This window comes from Podarcis liolepis (genome assembly GCF_965112155.1).
Source record: "Podarcis liolepis genome assembly, chromosome: 2".
Lineage (NCBI taxonomy): Eukaryota > Metazoa > Chordata > Lepidosauria > Squamata > Lacertidae > Podarcis > Podarcis liolepis.
In genome coordinates, this window is record NC_139555.1 from 41515443 (window position 1) to 41534607 (window position 19165).

The window sequence follows — 19165 nt, forward strand, 5'->3', positions numbered from 1 at the left end:
TCAGTGATTGGGTAGTTACAGAAAGTGGTTACTGTTGCGCTGTAGTGGAGCTCAATATAACCAGGCTGGCTGAACCCTGCAGTTCAGTTCTGTTCTGGCCTGTGAATAAACAAGAGCTGTTTGAAGAATCGCTGTGTCATCTGATATGTTCACCCACAACTTAACACTTTTGCCACATGTGGCAGAATTGGTCTGAAATTAATCAATTTTGGCAAAAAGTATTTGAAGGCACTGGCAAAATAGCAGGATGTAAGCTTCCATGTTCTCCCCTCAGTTGGTTTTGTTATCATCAGCTGATAAGTAAACTGGTTCAGGATTAACATTATCTAATTGGTACACAAACTTTGGGCAAATTGCTTTAGCCAAAAAGTAAATGGGGAGACTGAATGCTGGAAGGGAAAGGGGTGGGGAGATGACTTTGACAATGATTGGTTTTGTTTTATTACATATGTTAACAGATCTAGCCATTCTGTGATTCTTTGACCAATGTATGGCGACACTCTTTAAATTAATATACCAGACTTCGTAGTGAATACTGTTGCAGCTGGTGTACTGTGATTCTGCTTTACATAAGTAAGTGCTCATCTACACTTCTGCTTGTCTGAGTGGTTTTCTGCTTGTTCTATGCTTTCTAGGGATGGGTCCACCCCTGGGCGCAGGGCACGCATGCTGCCCCAGGCGCCCGATCGGCTGTGTGGAAAATCCGCTTTTCAGCACTAAATCAGAGCCAGTGTCAATCTGGAAAAACCCAACAGTAGGTTTTCCTGGGGGAAAGCAGTGGGACAAGCAGAAGTGTGGATGAGCACTTAATGTTTCTTATTTGTATGTTCAGAACAACATTTAGTTGAAATATTTGCGGGGGGGGGGGGGGAGTTGAGGCACAGGCATAAGGTGGTTAATAATGTTTATCTCTATATGATGGAAAGCTTCACCTCACTGGTTTTTGCAGATCAACCTGCTGTTAAAGGTACAAGAGCAGCCCAGGCAGGGTTTTTCCCTGGTCAGTAGAGTAACCATAAAGCTATAACACACAGTCAAGGAACTGCATTGTGTTTGCAGTTCCGTAATGTTTGTCAGCTGTTTTGCTCCATCCATTTAAAGGCATACTGTTGAAAATCAATATTTAATCATATAGTGGTTGTGAAATGATAATATAACTGGGTGCAGCCATTTGTCTTCAAAACCTATGCTCTTTTTAAAAACAACTGGGTTAATAACAGGAGTATGGGAAATGGCCTTATGGAGAATCAGACCATTGAACCGTGTGACTTAGCAGTTCTCCAGTGTTTCAGGCAAAGAGGTCTTTGCCAACCTTATCCATCTAGGGATGGAGCCTGAGACCTACCACTGATCCACACAATCCTTCCCCAACCCCCCAACCCCCCCCTGCTGCTGTTCAAGAGTTTAAATGCTTGTCGCTCTTCATGTCCACCAGGGTCACAGAACTAATTGCAAGAAAATCAAATCATCCAGTTAAAATGTCTGCCTGATAAATCAAACCCCTTACTGTTCAGAACATGGATGCGACACTGTCTCTGCTTAGAGGGTTTGCAATATACATTTGGGTACACCCATTTTTTTCTGGCAGGGCTGGTGTATCAGGCAGAAATTCAACAGGTGAAGCATTTCTCAACACTGCATCTCCATCTGCTGTTGGGGGAATCTTTGCCTGTCAAAGTGTGCTGCTAATAAAAGCAGTAAAACAACAACCATCCTTATTCCTGACCGCCTCCTCTTTGTCTGTCCTTCTGTAAATTCCTTCCATCTCTTCCCTTCACACTTTGGCAGCCCTTATTTTTTTTAATTCAATATTTTCCATCGGAGAAAGCAGCATGATGCTGAAATGGTGGGTGTTTATTTTTAGATGCCCCAGTGGTTTGCTTTTGGTTTACCACGTCTGCTAAGTGTCAGGCGTAATAAAAACCTTATCTGCTTGTGACGTCAAGCTATGAATCATGCCAAACGTAACGGTATCAGCCATATGGCCAGATGAACCTCCTGCTAGATCGTTCTCCTCTTTTCCTCTCCTCTCTGGATAACGAGTGTGACTAACATTCCCCCCCAGCAAAAGCCCAGCCCTAATCCAGTTGGCTTTGCCATTTGTCAGTCTTCCATGGTAACCCCTTTTGGCCATCGATAGGCTACCCAGTAACTGCCCTGCTTGCTGAGGACATGCAGAGGCCTCCAGGTTAGCTCCCCAGCTCAGAAAACTAACCATTTTTACTGAACGATTACAATTCCAGTGATGCACCGTTCCCAGGGCTATTTATAAACCACACTTGCAAGAGTCACATTCTGACCTGCCCTACGGGAAAAAAAGAGTTCCCGTCACTGTGATGACTGGCTGGCAAGACAACCTTTCCTGGAGCACACATGTTATGTGAAGAAACAGAGCAGGCACAACAGTTTTGAAGAGTGAGGATCCCAGCTCTGTAGGAGGCAATCCTTACAGGCTTTCATGGCAAGCTAGAGAAAATATGGGTGCAAAGAAACAGATAGCCCTTGTGCCCCGAGTCTCTCTCAGGAGAGGGGCAGATTTAGACTCTGGACTGAATGCTCTTAAAGGGACCCATCAGTTGGTAACAAGTTTCACATCATTTCAAAATGTGGTGGGCAAGCTCCACTGTGTTTGGTGAACTTGCTTCTCATTCTGCTGCCCTGACCCTGATGGCATCACTTGTTCCTCTTCCTTCACACCCAAACTCTTGAGAACTGCTTCTCAGTACTATGCTGTGGTATGTGTGTGTGAATGTGGCAAGTACCCAGGCAGGATTGATGAGTAGAGTTGGCAACAAGATAATATCCTGCCAGGCGGAAGAACCAGCCCTTAGGGAAGGCATACACGATCAGCTGCACCCATGCCCTCCTGCTATTCACGCACATGCCATAGTCACATGGGATAGCAGCATCATTAGCAAGCGGCCCCAATGCCAGGTGCATATGAAAGGGAGCCTTAAATACCTCAGATGAGGAATTTGCTTCCTAATCCCCATTTCCCTTTAAGTTTTTCAGTTATGTGGATCATCACACACTAAATGCAATCTGTCAGGGATTTGCCTTTGCAAATCAGGGATTTATGCCCTTGTTTACAAATCTTTTTGAAGTGCTATTAGTGCATTGGGTTAACTATTATTACTGTAGTTGTTTTATGAACCTGTGTGACCAGCTAAAACTAGAACCTGACAGGCATGTAGGACTTAGAAACTGCGAACACTTCCCTTGCCAGGAGAGTGTTTCTAAAAGAGTAATAAGGGTAATAAACCATGAAAGAAAAACGAAGGCTTTTTATAACTCCTAAAAAGAGAAACAAAACTAAAATGAACTTCGAAACAAAAACAAAAGCACTTCTTTAAATGGAATAGTACGTTCCCTGGCCAGGAAGAGATGCCAAAGCTGCTCAGCCAGTCTCTGGTTGCTGTTGGGTTTTTTAGCTTATATTTTACAGGGTAAGTTCTGGGTTAAATCCAAAGCACTGGGTCTTCACTTTAGAGCCTGGGTTCAGGCTTCAAGAGGGGAAATCTTCCTCCATATATACCTCTCCATCCTTTCAAGTCCAGTAACAAGATGTGTTGTGGGCTCCACTCTTCTGAGACTATCCTCAGTAGCTACTACAGGGTGTATTCCTCTCCCAAGTGGTTGTATTTGAATTATTTACTATCAGAAAGATGAGGGGATCTGGTCTGTTTTGTGGAGAGACCTTTCTGTATAAGTAGACGATTGATCTTCAAGCATTAAGCATGCTAAGAGCAGGTGATGCATGTTTGCTATTGAGTTATGAATTATTATTTATTATAGAGATGTGAAAGTTTTCCCCCCTGCTCTAGGGCCACATTTCCTTATAAGCAATCTTCTGGGCGCCACAAGCCCTTTGCCATGGGGGGTGGTGTAAAGTGGTACCTCAGGTTAATAACTTAATTCGTTCTGGAGGTCTGTTCTTAACCTGAAACTGTTCTTAACCTGAGGTACCACTTTAGCTAATGGGGCCTCCTGCTGCCGCCACGTGATTTCTGTTCTCATCCTGAAGCAAAGTTCTTAACCTGAGGTACTATTTCTGGGTTAGCTGAGTCTGTAGCCTGAAGCGTCTGTAACCTGAAGCATCTTTAACCCCAGGTACCACTCTATGTGCAAAAGCAGTGACAGATGTGACTCCACCTTTTTGTAGGCAGCAATTTAGTCAGGCAAAAGTTGGAGGCATCTACAGATGCCTCTTCGCATACAGGCAACAGTCCCAGGACACATTTCAACCAGGCAAAAGGACGATGCAGACCTGGGCTGGTTTGGGGCCTGGTGAGAATCCTGTCGGCCAGAGAGAGAGAGAGAGAGAGAGAGAGAGAGAGAGAGAAAGTCCTGGAGGGTTGCATTCAGCTCCTGGGCCTGAGGTCTTCCATCCCAGATTATTTGTTGTAACTGTATTTCTCTGTTTTTTTAAACATTCTTCTCTGCCTTGAGAATGCATATAAATCGGAAACAATCAGACAGACTATAAATTCTGGATTAATAAATCATCTGCTCTTACTGTCCCCCCCCCTTACTTCATGCGCACCTTCTTTTGTCTGTAGGAGGACAGAGGGTTTGTTTTTTTAAAACCAACAAGCATTTACCACACTCTTTCATTCCTTCTGCCTCCCATCCTCTCAACATCCTTGTGGCTTAGTGAATCATTCCTGTTTCATAGGCTAAGGAACTATGCCTAAAAAATTGGCTTTGAGGCCAAGCTGAGATTACACTTTGTGCTCATGCACAGAAATTACAACAATCAGTCATGTGATTTCTAGAACAAAACAAATGTCCCAAAACATATCCTGAAGAAGGATTTATGTCACTGGTGGTACGAGGGATCAAGAATCTGGAGAAAATGTGTCACCTACTCATGAATTCCTGAGTTATACTGGAACTCATAGAACCCCATAGGATCCTTTGGAATGCTGTGACAGTCTCTCATTTGATCCTGAAATGCCTGCCTGAGGTTTTCTTAATGTGTGGAAGCAGATAGGAGTGGTGAATCATGTGGAAGACTCACACCAGCCTCACTAGTGGTAGCGAGGTGCAAAACTGACATGGAAACCATTAGGCAGAGTGAGGCAGCCTATTTTTAGGACCCACTCTTTTTTTTGTGATTGCAGTTAGTTTAAAACTGTTTTCATTGTTGTGTTCTAAATTGTTGTAACCAACCCTGGGACTGTGGTTTCTATGCATAACCTGCAACCCACCAACCGCAGCCAGGTGCAAACATGCAGGAACAGAATGAAGAATGAATGAAGAATGAAGATCTTCATTCATGAAGAATGAAGAATGAAGAATGAATGAAGGAACAGGGTGCCTCTGAGCATTTGCTCAGCCCAGGAATTTGTTTTCAGGGCTAGAACTAAGGCTGCATACACACCACGTATTTAAAGCACTTGACTTCCCCAAAGAACCCTCTGAACTGCAGTTTCTGAAGGGTTCTGGGAATTGCAGCTCTGTAAGGAGCAAACTACAGTTCCCAGGATTTTAGTGAAAGGCTATTTTATTTAAGATATAAATGCAGCCGAGCTCCAGTTTTGTCACACAAAAATCCACTCCTAGTTCTCCCCACTGTGACAAGCTTTCTTCATCTCAGCAGCTTGAGAATAAAACCCTTTTTGTTACTATTGAGGAATAATTGGGAGTCAGAATCCTTGCTGAACTATGGAAATCATTCGGAGAGCTCACATTTGATCTCATTCTACCTTCTCCTAACCTCTGATTTTCATCGATTCACTGATCATGCTTTTATTCTCAGAGCGGGATAAGAGATGCTTGTTTGGCCTCAAGTGCTAAAATAGCTCAACCAGGCTTGAGTACTATGTGACTTCAGCTGGGGGTGTTATGCAGGAGAGGGAAGCCAGCAAAACGTTTTGGGTCAGGCCTGGGCGTGACAGCTATGTACTTGCATGTGACATATAAACAGCCTTACCAAGTCAGTGAATATAGATCAAGTCAGACATAGTGATGCAGCCAAAATTAAGCACTTTTATGCCCATTTGGTTTTAATGGGTGATCTTTAAATTATATATAAGCTCCAATGAAGTAAATGGGGCTTAAAATTGCTTACCTTTGGCTGAATCCTGCCCATAATGTCTTTGTCGGCAGTAGCCGGTTCCTGATACTACTCCCCCAAATAATGTTGAACCATCAGGCAACATGTCTGGAAATATTCATTAGCACTACCATGCCCACAAAAAAAGAAAAAGAAGAAAAGGAAATTGCTATTGCAAACATCTTCAATCAGTTTCCATCACTGGAATCCATTCTTATGAACCTACTTCTTAGTGCAGCTCATTCTAAATAAAGTGTGGGGGGGGGGCATATGTGTCAGCCTTCCATACAAACCTTTGCCCTGGCACCTGGCAAATGGGCAGAATTGCAGAAAACCATCACAGAGCTTCTCACCAGAAAGAAAGCATTAGAGGCTAAATAAAATCTATTGGGTTCAGAGCTTTGAGCTGGAAACATTCTTGATGAACGAGTCCTTCTACGGGGTCTTTCAGCCAGGGTTAATATTACACTGAAGATTCAAAACTTGATCTTCTGACGCTTTCTTTTCTTTTTAAATCGAACACTCAATTTGATGGAAGGCTGAGAGGTTTTTTATATTTAAAAAAAACTCATTCCACCTCATGCTCTCTCTCCTTTTTTTAATAAAAATCCTTCCCACCCTTGCAACTGTTTATCCACAGAGGAGTATATTTTGCTCCTGCAAGGAAAACAGTAGCCTGCAGAGAATGATTTTGATAGTGGAGGAAAGGAAACACCCCCTTCTTCTCCTGGAAACTTTGTTTTCGCATCTCCCACCACAGGTTTTCAGTTCTGAACAAGTGTCAGGAGTCCCTGGTGGTTTGGGCTCACACAATCAATGAATTTTAGGAAGAATCATAGAATTGTAGAGTTGGAAGGGAACTTGAGGATCATCTAGTTGACTTTGATGATTTTGTCATATGAAACTAGGAAATGCCTTTGATCTTCTCATTATATATATGTCATGTGGGTTGTTAATAATGCCAGATGATACGTGAGAAAGGGTTTTTAAATCAATAACCATTTTGAATGATGTTCAATTAACAAAATGCTGCCAAATCTCAAATCAATCCATTGACCCATTTTCTGCAGTTACTGTTATCATGGTGGAATGTGAGTCAGGTGACTCACCCTTAACACAGGGCCACAAGTGTGGTCCTATAATTCACATTATGTATAAATTGAAGCAGAAGGGGGGGGGGGCGTAGAGAACAGGTCCTAAGTGCTATGTACGCAGATCTACTGAAACTGTAATAGATAAAGGATAATGCAAGTACCGGTAATCTCTATGGAGTTATAGAGAACAAATGGAGACAAGAAAACCCAAGAGCCTAATCTGAAAACCTGCTCTTGGAGGAAGGGCAGGCTGAGCTCTGCAGCTTCACTTCTGCGTCATAAAGCACAGCACTCAAACCCATGTCAGGATAGCCAAACAGACCATACAAAAATCAGCCATGGTACACTTTTCTTTTTAAATAAATCAATATTTATTATAAAAAAATTCTGCAGTCCTCACTTTTCTTGTAAACAAGTACACATTTGCACAAATTAACCATACCTAAAGCTTCTTAGAGAAGAGGGTCCAAAAGGAACATCAGCTTGTTTGCACAGCTTAGCTGTGGATCAGCAATGGTCTTAACATATTTCTTTTTACTAAGTAAGCCTTACAGGGCAGAGAAGCCATCAGAGAGTACTGAAGAAAACACAGTACAAGACTGGGCTGTGCCTATGAAAATCCACCACAAAGATTCAGTATCAAAAGTCCCTTCTGCAGTTCAAAGGGCAGCTTGACTCCATTGTGAAGGTAAGTTCTCAAGTCTTTGCAGGGGGCTGTGCAAAGAGCATTCAAAGAGCTGGCAGTACAATACTTTGGCACAGTAGTCTTTGGCAAAAAACAACAACACCCCACACACATCCAAGGCTGATGTACATAAAACGAGGCTCTTCCACCAGCTCTGGCACAGGAGGGGGTCCCACCAATCAATGGCAATATGGCACACACTGGATTGGCATATAGATGGCGGCAGACCCATGCTGACCTAGGAGGAGAAAGAAGAAAGCATCACTGGCTGACAACATGCCCATTTCAAGAATGCATTGGAAATCTAAGAAAGCTGAGCACAGGTTTGGTCAGGGTCTAGCAGGGGAGAATTCAGCCCATTATTATTATTATTATTATTATTATTATTATTATTATTATTTTAAAAGAAGATGGAACAGGTTGTGTGTGTTGCTTGCCCAGAGCAGGGTGGAGAGCAGCTGCCACCACTGATGCTTCAGTAAACAGTCTCAGGAAGAAGACCCCAAGGCTTGGTTTGTTTTTCTTGCTTCTCTGCCTGCCTTGAGCTGTGTGCATCTGGAGTTGGCGTAAGCTGCCTAATCCCCAAAGGGAGTAATAGAATCCAAACAGTACAAGCGAGAGAAATTTATCCCACCCTAGGTTGAAAGTATGAGAGCAATAGTTTCTAGACAGACAACCCCAAATATTTACACCACCTTCATTTGTTGACTCTTACCTTGGACAGGTAAAAAGCGCACACACCAACGATTTGGTTTCTATCTCCACCCCCTGCATGCCTTAAAGCAGAACCGGGGAACCTGTGGACTTTCAGGTGTTGTTGAATTTCAGCTCCCATCAGCCCCAACTAGCTCGGCCAATGGCCATTATGGGAATGGTAAGAGTTCAATGAATGAAGGGTCACAGGCTCCCCATGCCTGCTTTAAAAGACTTGGCTTTGTGTGCTTATTTATTTATAAAAGTACAGTGGTACCTCGGGTTACATACGCTTCAGGTTACATACACTTCAGGCTACAGACTCTGTTAACCCAGAAATAGTGTTTCAGGTTAAGCACTTTGCTTCAGGATGAGAACAGAAATTGTGCTCCGGCGGCGTGGCAGCAGCAGGAGGCCCCATTAGCTAAAGTGGTGCTTCACGTTAAGAACAGTTTCAGGTTAAGTACGGACCTCTGGAACGAATTAAGTACTTAACCTGAGGTACCACTGTACTTATAGACAGCAAAAATAACAAAGGGGTTTACAACTCTAAAAGGATTTTTAAAAAATATGTACAATAAAAGCACATGAAAATTAAAAACAAATTTAAAAGAAAAAAACCAAAACAAGCATCAATACAGTAAACCACTGTGGGAGAAGAACTCTTCATTGCCTGCATAGACCTGGAGGAATAGAAAAGTTTTCAGAAGGCATTTAAAGGTTGGCACAGAAGGCACCTGCTGAATCTCTATTAGCAGAGTGTTCCACAGGTTTGGTCCAATGACGCTCAAGGCTTGATATCTTGTTGTTGTCAAATGTTGTTAAAACGGCCCAGAAACAGCATAAAGCAAGTTCAGCTCTCTGCCAGAGAATCCTAGGAGGAACTTAAACTTCAAGGAATAAGGAGGCAGCAGTTTAATTAAGGAGGTAGTTTAATTCACCAGATAGCCAACCTGGCAAAAAGCTTATCCGTATCTATGTACCTTCCTTTCAGTGAAAGGGTGTTACCTCAGTGCTGCACTTTATACCAGAGCTGAGAAAGCTTTCCTGATACTGCATTGATGGAGAGCAAACAGTCTTGATTAATTTTTTTTCTGGGGGGGGGGGAGCAGGGGGAGGGAGAAAATGATTAAAGGAAGGCCCGTTGCATCGTTCTGGTTGTGGAGGGCCCACGGTGTGCCCAAGTTCCTCAAATTATAGATGGTCTGCTGTGCCTGTGATGAAGATGAAAAGTCTCCCTCTACTAAAAGTGAGTGTCAAAGATGAGGTTGGGATCATTTGCAGAGAACTCTGATAACACAGGAGAAAGATTGGCACGTGATTCCCTATTGCACCAGGGCTTCTTAGGCTAATGTTTCAACATCAAGTTTAACTCCAAAAAGCTATGGTTGAAACATTAAAGTTTCCCATTTAGGGGTAGGTCTCATCCAAGTGGAGCCATTTCAAGCTGACATAAATGTGTGGGGAGAGACTTAAATGTTAAGCAAGCATGGAAAAATATGTTGCCTATGCTCCCCCTAAAAATCTGTTTTGCCCCTGGTGTTTTTCTTGCTGTAAGGGTTTCTTCCCATTTTTTTTGAGCCCACTTGGGAGGAACAAAACTGGAGCAAAGCAATTTGGGGCTGGAAGTCCAGGCAGAGAGTAGATTCGGCTCCTCCATATCATGCATGCTGCTCTTTAAATCATCTCCAACACACTTCATATGAATTCAGCAGAAACCTGAATTCTAACATAGGGGTCTGTCACTGTGGTGTCTACTCTGGATGCATGTAGTATTTTGTTACAGTCTACACAACCTCTGGGGACCCAGGAGCGGAAGCAAAGAGCTTAGTGCTTTTCAGGAGGATTTTTAAAAAATGGTTGTTTGGAGAACATTACATGCTGCTCAAGGGACAGCGGTCGTGCTCTGTCTAAGTGCTTTTATTCTATTATGTAATTGCAATAGGGTAGTGAAGCAAATGGACAAACATAGCATGGAGCACCCAAGGGACAACTATATCCAGGCCCAATTGAAGCAAAAGTCTCAGCAGCAGACTGGCGTCACCAAAGCAGGGGCATGAAAAAGCATTTACCAGCATGATTCCATACCAAGTGTTGAAATCAGCACTGAAATTTGCAATAGATATCTCTTGAAACTGTACAATTTCCTCTATCGCTTTGAAGATACATTATACAAAGGGGACCTTGTTGTGTGTTTCTATGAGGTGGGATGAAGGAAGATCAAAGATTTGTCTTTTTCGAAGGTATACACAATCAGGCTGTAGTCACTCAAATATATCAAGCCAAGAAGGTGGTTCAAAGTCTGTCTTTTATACAAGTCATGCCATGAGAGACCTGCACCTGTATGAGAACCAAACATAATTTTTGTAGACATTGAGGCCTAGCAAGTGCAAACCTGAAACACATTTCGTGGAACAATGAAAAGATAAATAATTATTGGAAAGGAATACTGGAATGAAGGAATCTGAGTGTTCTACGTGTTCTTTTGAAGAAGAAAACACACCAGGAGAACTTTGCATTTGTCACTGGAACGTGACAGTGAAAGTATGTGGAGATATACAATATTGTTAGATGTGTGACACAGGCTATTTACTATGTCATTTTCTCCAGTGAGAAATGTATGAATAGCATTGCAAATGTTTTTGTTTTTGCATCAGTTTCCTGACACGTGAACTGAATCAGAAACATGATCCTACACTGAAGTGCAGGCCAGCCCCAGCCATACACCACATGTCAAAGAATGCTGGAAGAAAACAGGTTTTGAAGCGGCTCAGAATATAGGCAGACCAACTGACTCAGCGTGTGTCGGTGGCATTCATCAAAGCAGTGGAGGAAGCATGAGTTATGCACTTCCTCCGTTGCTACTTCTGGGACTAGCACAAAGGAAGGACAAGTGCACACTGTTCCTGCAAGAGGGCAGGAGGAACATTTGCCCCCACCCTTCATATAAAAGTCAAAATTGACGGACTTGCCTATTGCCACTTTAGGTGACCATTCACCTGGGTGATCAACCTAGATGGCTTTAAAAGGTTGCTGGACAAATTCAGGGAGAATAAAGCTACTGGTCATGATGGCCACGCTCTGCCTCCATGGTCAGAGACAGTAATGCTTCCCAGGACCAGTTGCTGGAAGCCACACCAGGGGTGGGTGCGCTTGAACTCAGGTCCCGCAGGCATCTGGTTGGCTGCTGTCACAACAGGATGCTGTACTATGTGGGCCATTGGCCTGATCTAGTAAGCTCTGTTTCTCAAAGAGTTGGCTAGAACCTGCCAGTGGGCTTCAGGCCACCTTTTCAGGTAGGGCTCAATGCCAGAGCCTGCCCTGCAACTTCTCACTTATCTGCCTCACACTTAAGCTGTGTCATAGTCATTTGGTACCAGTGACTTCTCTTCTCTCTCCAGGGATATGGGAAGAAAGAAACTTGCACTTGTTTTTGTTTTTTTGAAGGGGGGGAAGATGGGAGGAATGAGGAACAGGTTGAATATGAAAAGAGGAGAAGAAATTACAGAAGATTAATAAATATAATTTGAGAAGCACGTGTGGCGGGAAGAGGAAGATGTAAAAGAAAAAGTGTATGGACCAGCAAATTCTTCCTAAAATGGGGAGGCTGAGTTATAGCACCCCCAAAGCAAATATCTCTACTGGACTTTGCTTGAGGAAATGCGAGCTATGGAACTTTTTGCCACAAGAAAAACAGTGTCAAAGAATTTAGCCATTTCCAAAGGTGGATTAGATACAGTAGAAGAAGACATCACGAACCGCCACCTGATTATGCCAAACTGCCCCTGTATCGGATGCCATTTTGTGACTGGTGAGCCTCAGTAGTTTTCAGCCATCTCAAGTGAGCATAGGAGCAGAAAGTTTGGGAACACCTATCCTAGGAGACTGTGAGTAATAAAAGGGGGGGGGGTAGTTACAACGAAGGCTCTCATGTGTTTTTCTTCTGAGTATAATGGCTAAGCTTCACAATGAATTCTGCCTTGTCCAGAATAGAGAGCTAAAGAGGGATTATATACTAATGCATTTCATGTACATAAGATACAGAAAACATGAAAAAGTCATGAGAAACCACTCACTTGCTTAGTGATTTCTTTGCCACAGGTAAAAAACACACAAACGAACTGAAATTATACTGTCCTGAAAGAGCGCTTGGAACAGCATGGGAAATGGAATCAGTGGCTAGGACTGCGGGGGGGGGGGGGGAGAGAGAATGAATGCTTTTAATGTACTCAAACATGAAGTGGAATGGAAGGGAGAAGGGAGACCAGGATTTCATCCAGGGCTGAGAAAGAGCAAGAACAACACAGTGACTCCCTTGCAAAACATGTCCAGTGTTTTACCTCTGGGGTGGTACTGGAGAACAGGTGCCTATCTATAGATCACAAGTGATAGGAGTGACTCATATAACCACAGACCTTTTTTAAAAGAAAGAAAGAAAGAAAAGGAAGAAAGAAAAACATAAAAGAAAGAGAAATATAGTGGTACCTCGGGTTAAGTACTTAATTCATTCCATTGGTCTGTTCTTAACCTGAAACTGTTCTTAACCTGAAGCACCACTTTAGCTAATGGGGCCTCCTGCTGCTGCCACACTTCCAGAGCACGATTTCTGTTCTCATCCTGAAGCAAAGTTCTTAACCTGAGGTACTACTATTTCTGGGTTAGCGGAGTCTGTAACCTGAAGCGTATGTAACCCAAGGTACCACTGTATGATGGATACAAGTTGAATGCACAGCATTATAAGTCCACTAAAGACTACGGAGCAGATTCTGTGCTATCAAAAAGTCAAGCCCATTTAGATTTCAGCAGCTTCCAAAAAATAAGTTTATGCTCTAAACATGGTTAAATAACTAAATACAGTACAAAATTTTCCATGCAATTAAAAAAATCCAGAATTATTCGTAAAACAGATTTTTTTGTAATTGAGGGTTAAATTGGTAATCTTGTCTTTTCCATAAAAATGGCCTGAATGGTTTCTGAGACCCTCAAATTAGGCATCTGACACCATGGACACCAGCCATCTTCTTAGTCTCAGGATATACTTCCAGAAGGCCAGGGGTCATTAACATGACAGTTGCTTGAGCCAAAACACTCAAGTGTGACATCAGCCATCTCAATCAACACTCAGCTGGGGAACAGGCAAGGCAAGAACATGTTGTTCAGAAGCAGGAAACCGCTGCCTTTGGGAAGCAAACCATTTGCAACACACAGCGGAAAGGGCTTAGGGTTTTCTCCCCAGAGGCAATGGAATCTTTCATGCACAGAAAGAGAGTTTAAGTTACTTTGCAGAAGCATTAGCTGTATCATCCAGTTGGGACTTATAGGCATGCTAGACAAGTCCAGAAACATTCAGCAGGAATGAGGTGCACAAAGCAGGAAAGGGAACATAAAGTTACTATAGCAGGGGATCAGACTTTCTTTCTTTCTTTCTTTCTTTCTTTCTTTCTTTCTTTCTTTCTTTCTTTCTTTCTTTCTTTCTTTCTTTTTGGTGTTGCAATCTCCCAGCCGCACGCCTTACTGTCATAGACATTTGTGTTTCAGTCCCATGTGTTTTGCACAGATTAGTACCTATTGCTACCTACTGCACTACTTGTGGTGATAAAGGACACGAGTCGAGAACTACACAGGAAAGGGAGCCCTTTCCCTATTGAGAAGGGAGATCCAGCATGCTGAAGTGATTAAGAGTGCTGGACTACCAATGGGGGAAATCAGGTATAAGCTGCCACTCAGCCATGAAACTCCCTGGAAGAGCTTCGGCAAGTCACTATCCCTCAGCCCTAACCTACCTCTCAGGATTGTGGGGAGGATAAAATGGGGAAACGGAGAGGAAGGAAATTTAGGATATAAATACAATAGACAAGGGACTGCAAAGTACAAAACAAATGAGATCTTACACTTCCAGGAGTCATGTTGAGAAGTGCTGTCACACTTACAAAGCTAAGCAGGGTCTGGTATGTTTTCAAACTGGGTGGGAGACCAAGTGTTGAGATTCCTGCATTGCAGGGACTAGATGACCCTTGAGGTCCCTTCTATGATTCCATGACAGCTATAGCCTACAGTAGCTAAAAGCCAGCCAGGAATCACCTACAGATGAGCACAATAGGCTCACTCATATTTTGAACATAGAGCAGCCTCCTCCAACTGGTACTGTCCAGATGTTTTTGCCTACTTTTCTCATCGGCCCCAGCTGGCACAGCTGGGCTTTTCTTCTCTTACAAAGACCATCAGTAAGGCTTTGCTGGTGTTAGGCTTGTACGCGCTGGGCATGATGTGGCTCCAGCCTGCCCAAAGTCATGCCTTTCTTAATACTCTCAAGAATGTTTAAGGGGCAAACTGCAAATACTCACCATGGAAGGAAAGGCAGTCGACACATGCTCAGCAGGGTCATTTATTGCTTTGTTTCTGGGCTACAAGAGGGTCGCTGCTTGAGCTCAGCTTAAGCTCTTCCTAAGCTTAAGAAGTACAAAACTGCTTGAGCAATGAAAGAATGGGCCCACCGTTTGGCACCACAGTCATTACTATTGGGAAGAGAGGTGCCGGGGCTCAGCGTGTCCGGCAGCTGTGCGCCCCACGTCCTACAAGTCACATACCATTTAATTCCATATATATTAAAAGCGGAGTGAGGCAGTTACACCGCGAAGTGCAGAGGGAGAGACCTGTCTATCCCAGGGGATTTCTAACCACGTGCCTTTTCTTCCGTCTTTCCTTTGGCGCGGGTTAAAGAAAGGTCGACGGCAGCGAGGACGGACGAAGGAAGAGCAGGTTCCCCGGGAGGCAGCGCTTCACACCAGCCGCTCCTGCGTCCTCGCGGGCCCCTGCTCGAGCGGCGCAGCCGGACGGAGGCAGCTGAGCTCCAGGGGCCCGGCGGCTGCTCCCGCCGCCGCCGCGCCTCGCGTGGCCTTCGCGGGAAAGCCCGAGCCAAGAGGCGCGCAGGGCGCAGGCGCCGGCCGGCGGCGCTGCGAGAGGCGCTCGGAGAGCTTGGCGGCCAGGCGCAGGAGGCTCTGCCGGCGACGGGGCTGGGTTGTGCCTGCGGCGGCATCGGCGGCGGGGCGCACCCCGATCTGGAGCTCTTCGGCCGGCACCCCGCGCAGGTTCCCCGAATACCAGAAGAGCCAGCAGAGCAGCGACAGAGCGAGCAGCAGCGACCCGGTCAACACCAGGAAATCCTCCAAGGGGATCCCGTCCACCATCGGCCGCCCCACTGCGCCCGCCAGCACCAGCGCTAAGCCGGCCCCGTCCAGCACCAGCGCGGCCACGAGGAAGACCGCGCAGTGCCCGCAGCGCGCGTGGCCCATGCCCGCACTGGCGCAGCGCCGGCGGGCAGGCGGCAGCCAAAGTCCGCCGAGGGCCACGCCCGCTCAGGTGCCGCCGGAGGGACCACGCCCCCCTCACCTGCCCGGCGGCACCGGAGGAGGCTCAATTGCAGCGGGGACCGCGCTGTCCCCGGGGGCAGAGGAGAGAAAAAACCCCAAGCGAGCGGCTCGGCTGTACGCGGCCAAGAATTACCCCACAGCCAACGGCTGTCCGTCGCAGCCTGTCACCGATTGCTCCCATAAACCGCGCAATCTCGCCGGATTTGGATCTCGCCCTTCGGTTCAAGGACTGTCTTAGAGGTATCGCAGTGCGCTTAATAATCGTCATAAAAATCTCCGGTGCCGTCGCACTTGGAATATCGTGCACCGTTTTGGTGACCCCATTTCACCCTCACGGGTGTCGTAGCCAAGCAGCTGCCCCCCTAAATCAAGTAAATAAGTAAAAATACTTAACCAACTCACCAAACTCGTCGCAGATAGGTCGATTCTGCCCCCCCCCCCCATGTAAATCCTGCCCCTTCCCATCTAAATCCTGACTACGCTATGCCCACCTGCTGAAGAGCTGGAAAGAGTACAGGAAAGACCAAGCAAAATGACCAGGGGGTTGGAGCAACTACCACAAGAGTTTGTGGACTTTGGGGTATAGAACAGTTGCCAATAAATTGTGGGAAATCATGTTTGCCACCTTGGAGGAATAGGTGTGATATAAATGGAATAAATAAAGGCTGTGTGGATGCTTCATGGCGCTCAGCTGACGCTGTACCTATAGAAATAACTGGGGAACAGCAACTATTGCCTTATGCCCTGCTCAAAGGCATCTGGTTGGCCACCTTAATAGCAGGTCTGTTCTGTTATTATTTTCTTTCGGAGCTCAGGTGGCGTATATGAAGTTTCTCGTTTGTCCAACAAATAGCGATAAATCCCAAATCATTCTCTGAAAGCCAGATTTGGAGCCAAGTAAACAACAGCCCGGATTTGAATCTTCGAAATCTCTTTTATTCTTTTTCAACAAAAGTGTGGGGAAGGTTGGAAAGAAACAAGGAGCAAGCAAATCCATGCTTTTCTCATTCTTCGCCTAATCATTTTGATGGTGAAAACAAAAGGCTGATGGAAGGGTGTGAGCAGGTAATGAAGCCCCTCCCACATTGTTTTACACACAGCCTCAAGAGCTCACCTGCCAGAAACCTCACTCACACCTCAATTTATTTACTGACCCATGCTGCCTACACAGGATCACACCCTTGCTGTATCCTGTGCTCATTAATTGATGTAGAATGACTTCTCTCTCTGCAAAGAGAGATGAGCATCACATTGGTCCTCCCTAAACATTCAGCTACAGGGTTCTGAAAAAAGCATCTCTTTGTCATACTTTAACTGCCCGTGTTATGAGTCAAATGAAAAGTGTTGAAAAATAAGTAACTTAAGCTAATGCATCTTCAATGCTTGCTTTCTTTGTCATTTTTAAGCTTTTCAGTGAATCAAGTCTCTTACTGCTTGGAGACTCTTGAGAGCTTTGGTGCATCTCATTTTAAAATTTACATTTGTCATATTTCTAGAAGTGAAATTCAAGACACAAAAGCTGTTGAGCTTTTTTGACATATGGCAAGCCTAACATATTTATTCTCCCCTGCCTCCTTGAATATATCAGGATTGGGGCTGTTTTGGGAGGTTCATAGCAACTCTGAGGAAATGTTTCATTGAGGCTGCGGCAGGCAAAGAGGGAGACTCCTCTACACCCACAGCCCCAATCCCAATTCTCCTTATTGTGGCTGATATTGAGATAACCAGGTGGCAGTCAGACTGTTAAGGTCACAGCCGCATGGGCCCCAAGACCTCAAGCCTCTCAGATCCTTTGCTAATGGATCAACAAAGCCAGCTATGCCATAGCAGATTGTGAGGAAGAGAAGTACCATATTTTTCTGTGTATAACACGCTCCCGTGTATAAGACGCCCCCTATTTTTGGGGACTCAAAATTAAGAAAATGGGGGGAGATTGCCCCATGTATAAGACTACCCCCCCTTTTAACATTATTTCTTAGTAAAAAAACCCCTAGTCTTATACACGGAAAAGTACAGTAATTCCTCTGTTTCTGTAAAACAACAAGGGACACATCCTGTTTTTCAGTAACATTGTGGTTGTGAAAACCAATTGGCATTATGTGTACAGTGGCATCTCGGGTTACATACGCTTCAGGTTACAGACACTTCAGGTTACAGACTCCGCTAACCCAGAAATATTACCTCGGGTTAAGAACTTTGCTTCAGGATGAGAATAGAAATCGTGCAGCAGTGGTGCGGCGGCAGCAGGAGGCCCCATTAGCTGAAGTGGTATCTCAGGTTAAGAACGGACCTCCAGAATGAATTAAGTTCTTAACCCGAGGTACCACTGTATGTGTGTGTGTATCTCTGTATGCGCACATATATAATCATAGAAAATAATTCTTTTCTTTCTTTGGAATGGTGAGAGAGACTTTTTTTAAAAGTGTGGTTGTTGAAACCAACCAACATAAATTAGCCTGAGTACTAGCCAGACTTTACAGTATATACCTGTGTATTTTTTATATTTAAAAAGATAGATTACCTATTAATATGCTGATGAATAATTGCCCCCTACTCTTCAACTTTGTGGGCTTCCTTGTATTTCAAAAAGTGGAAGCATCTTGGGTAATGTTCATTTCTGTCAAACTGTTTAAGACTGACTCTAACCAGATGCCACTGGAAAACACAGGAGAAAGCCTGTTTGGTTGACACCCCCTTGCCCAGATTCCAGACAGAAGAGGCTTGTGTGCAAACAGATAAGATGGGAGAAGTGTTGCTGACAAGTTGAACCCCTGACCCCAGGCTTAGAACGACAAAGCAAGGTTTAGGTTCACCCAGGGCACTGGTGGCTTCCAACGGCTGTCTTGATAAGTGCTTCGCAGAGCTGGTTTGTGTTTTGCCAGAAAGCACACTGACAAATTTCCTCTGTGTTGTTTTCAGCTGAAATATGATATTCTTGTGCGACTCCATCTCTTACCCTGCTGCCACGTTTCCCAGAAGTGTCTGTATGTGTGTCCAGTGTGACTAGTTCTGTCAAACACAATCCCCTCTCCTACCTTCACGGCTGTTTTCTACCTCAAGGGCCCTGGGCTATAGCCTGCCCCAACATTTAGCAGAGAAACACGAAGAACGAGCTTGAAGAACGAGCTTTTCCGGGGGCTATTAAGCTTACTTTGAAGTAAATGGAGAGAGGAAATTACCCAAGCCTTCTGCTGGTTTTAAGCAACAATCAGATTTGGGACTCTGGCACAGAAAGGGCTTTTATTATAATATAAATGCTTCCTGT

At 44.6% G+C, this 19165-nt stretch overlaps 1 protein-coding gene across 1 annotated transcript; it reads right to left on the reverse strand.

Moving 5' to 3' along the window:
• Positions 1–7499: 7499 nt before the first annotated feature.
• Positions 7500–18826, reverse strand: LOC310699589 (transmembrane protein 238-like). Its single transcript, XM_083487739.1, has 2 exons — positions 14875–18826; positions 7500–8075 (listed from the first exon to the last, which is right to left on the reverse strand). The coding sequence occupies exon 1, from the start codon at positions 15820–15822 to the stop codon at positions 15310–15312; it is 513 nt and encodes a 170-aa protein (XP_083343865.1). The 5' UTR covers positions 15823–18826; the 3' UTR covers positions 7500–8075; positions 14875–15309.
• Between the last annotated feature and the right edge of the window lie 339 nt (positions 18827–19165).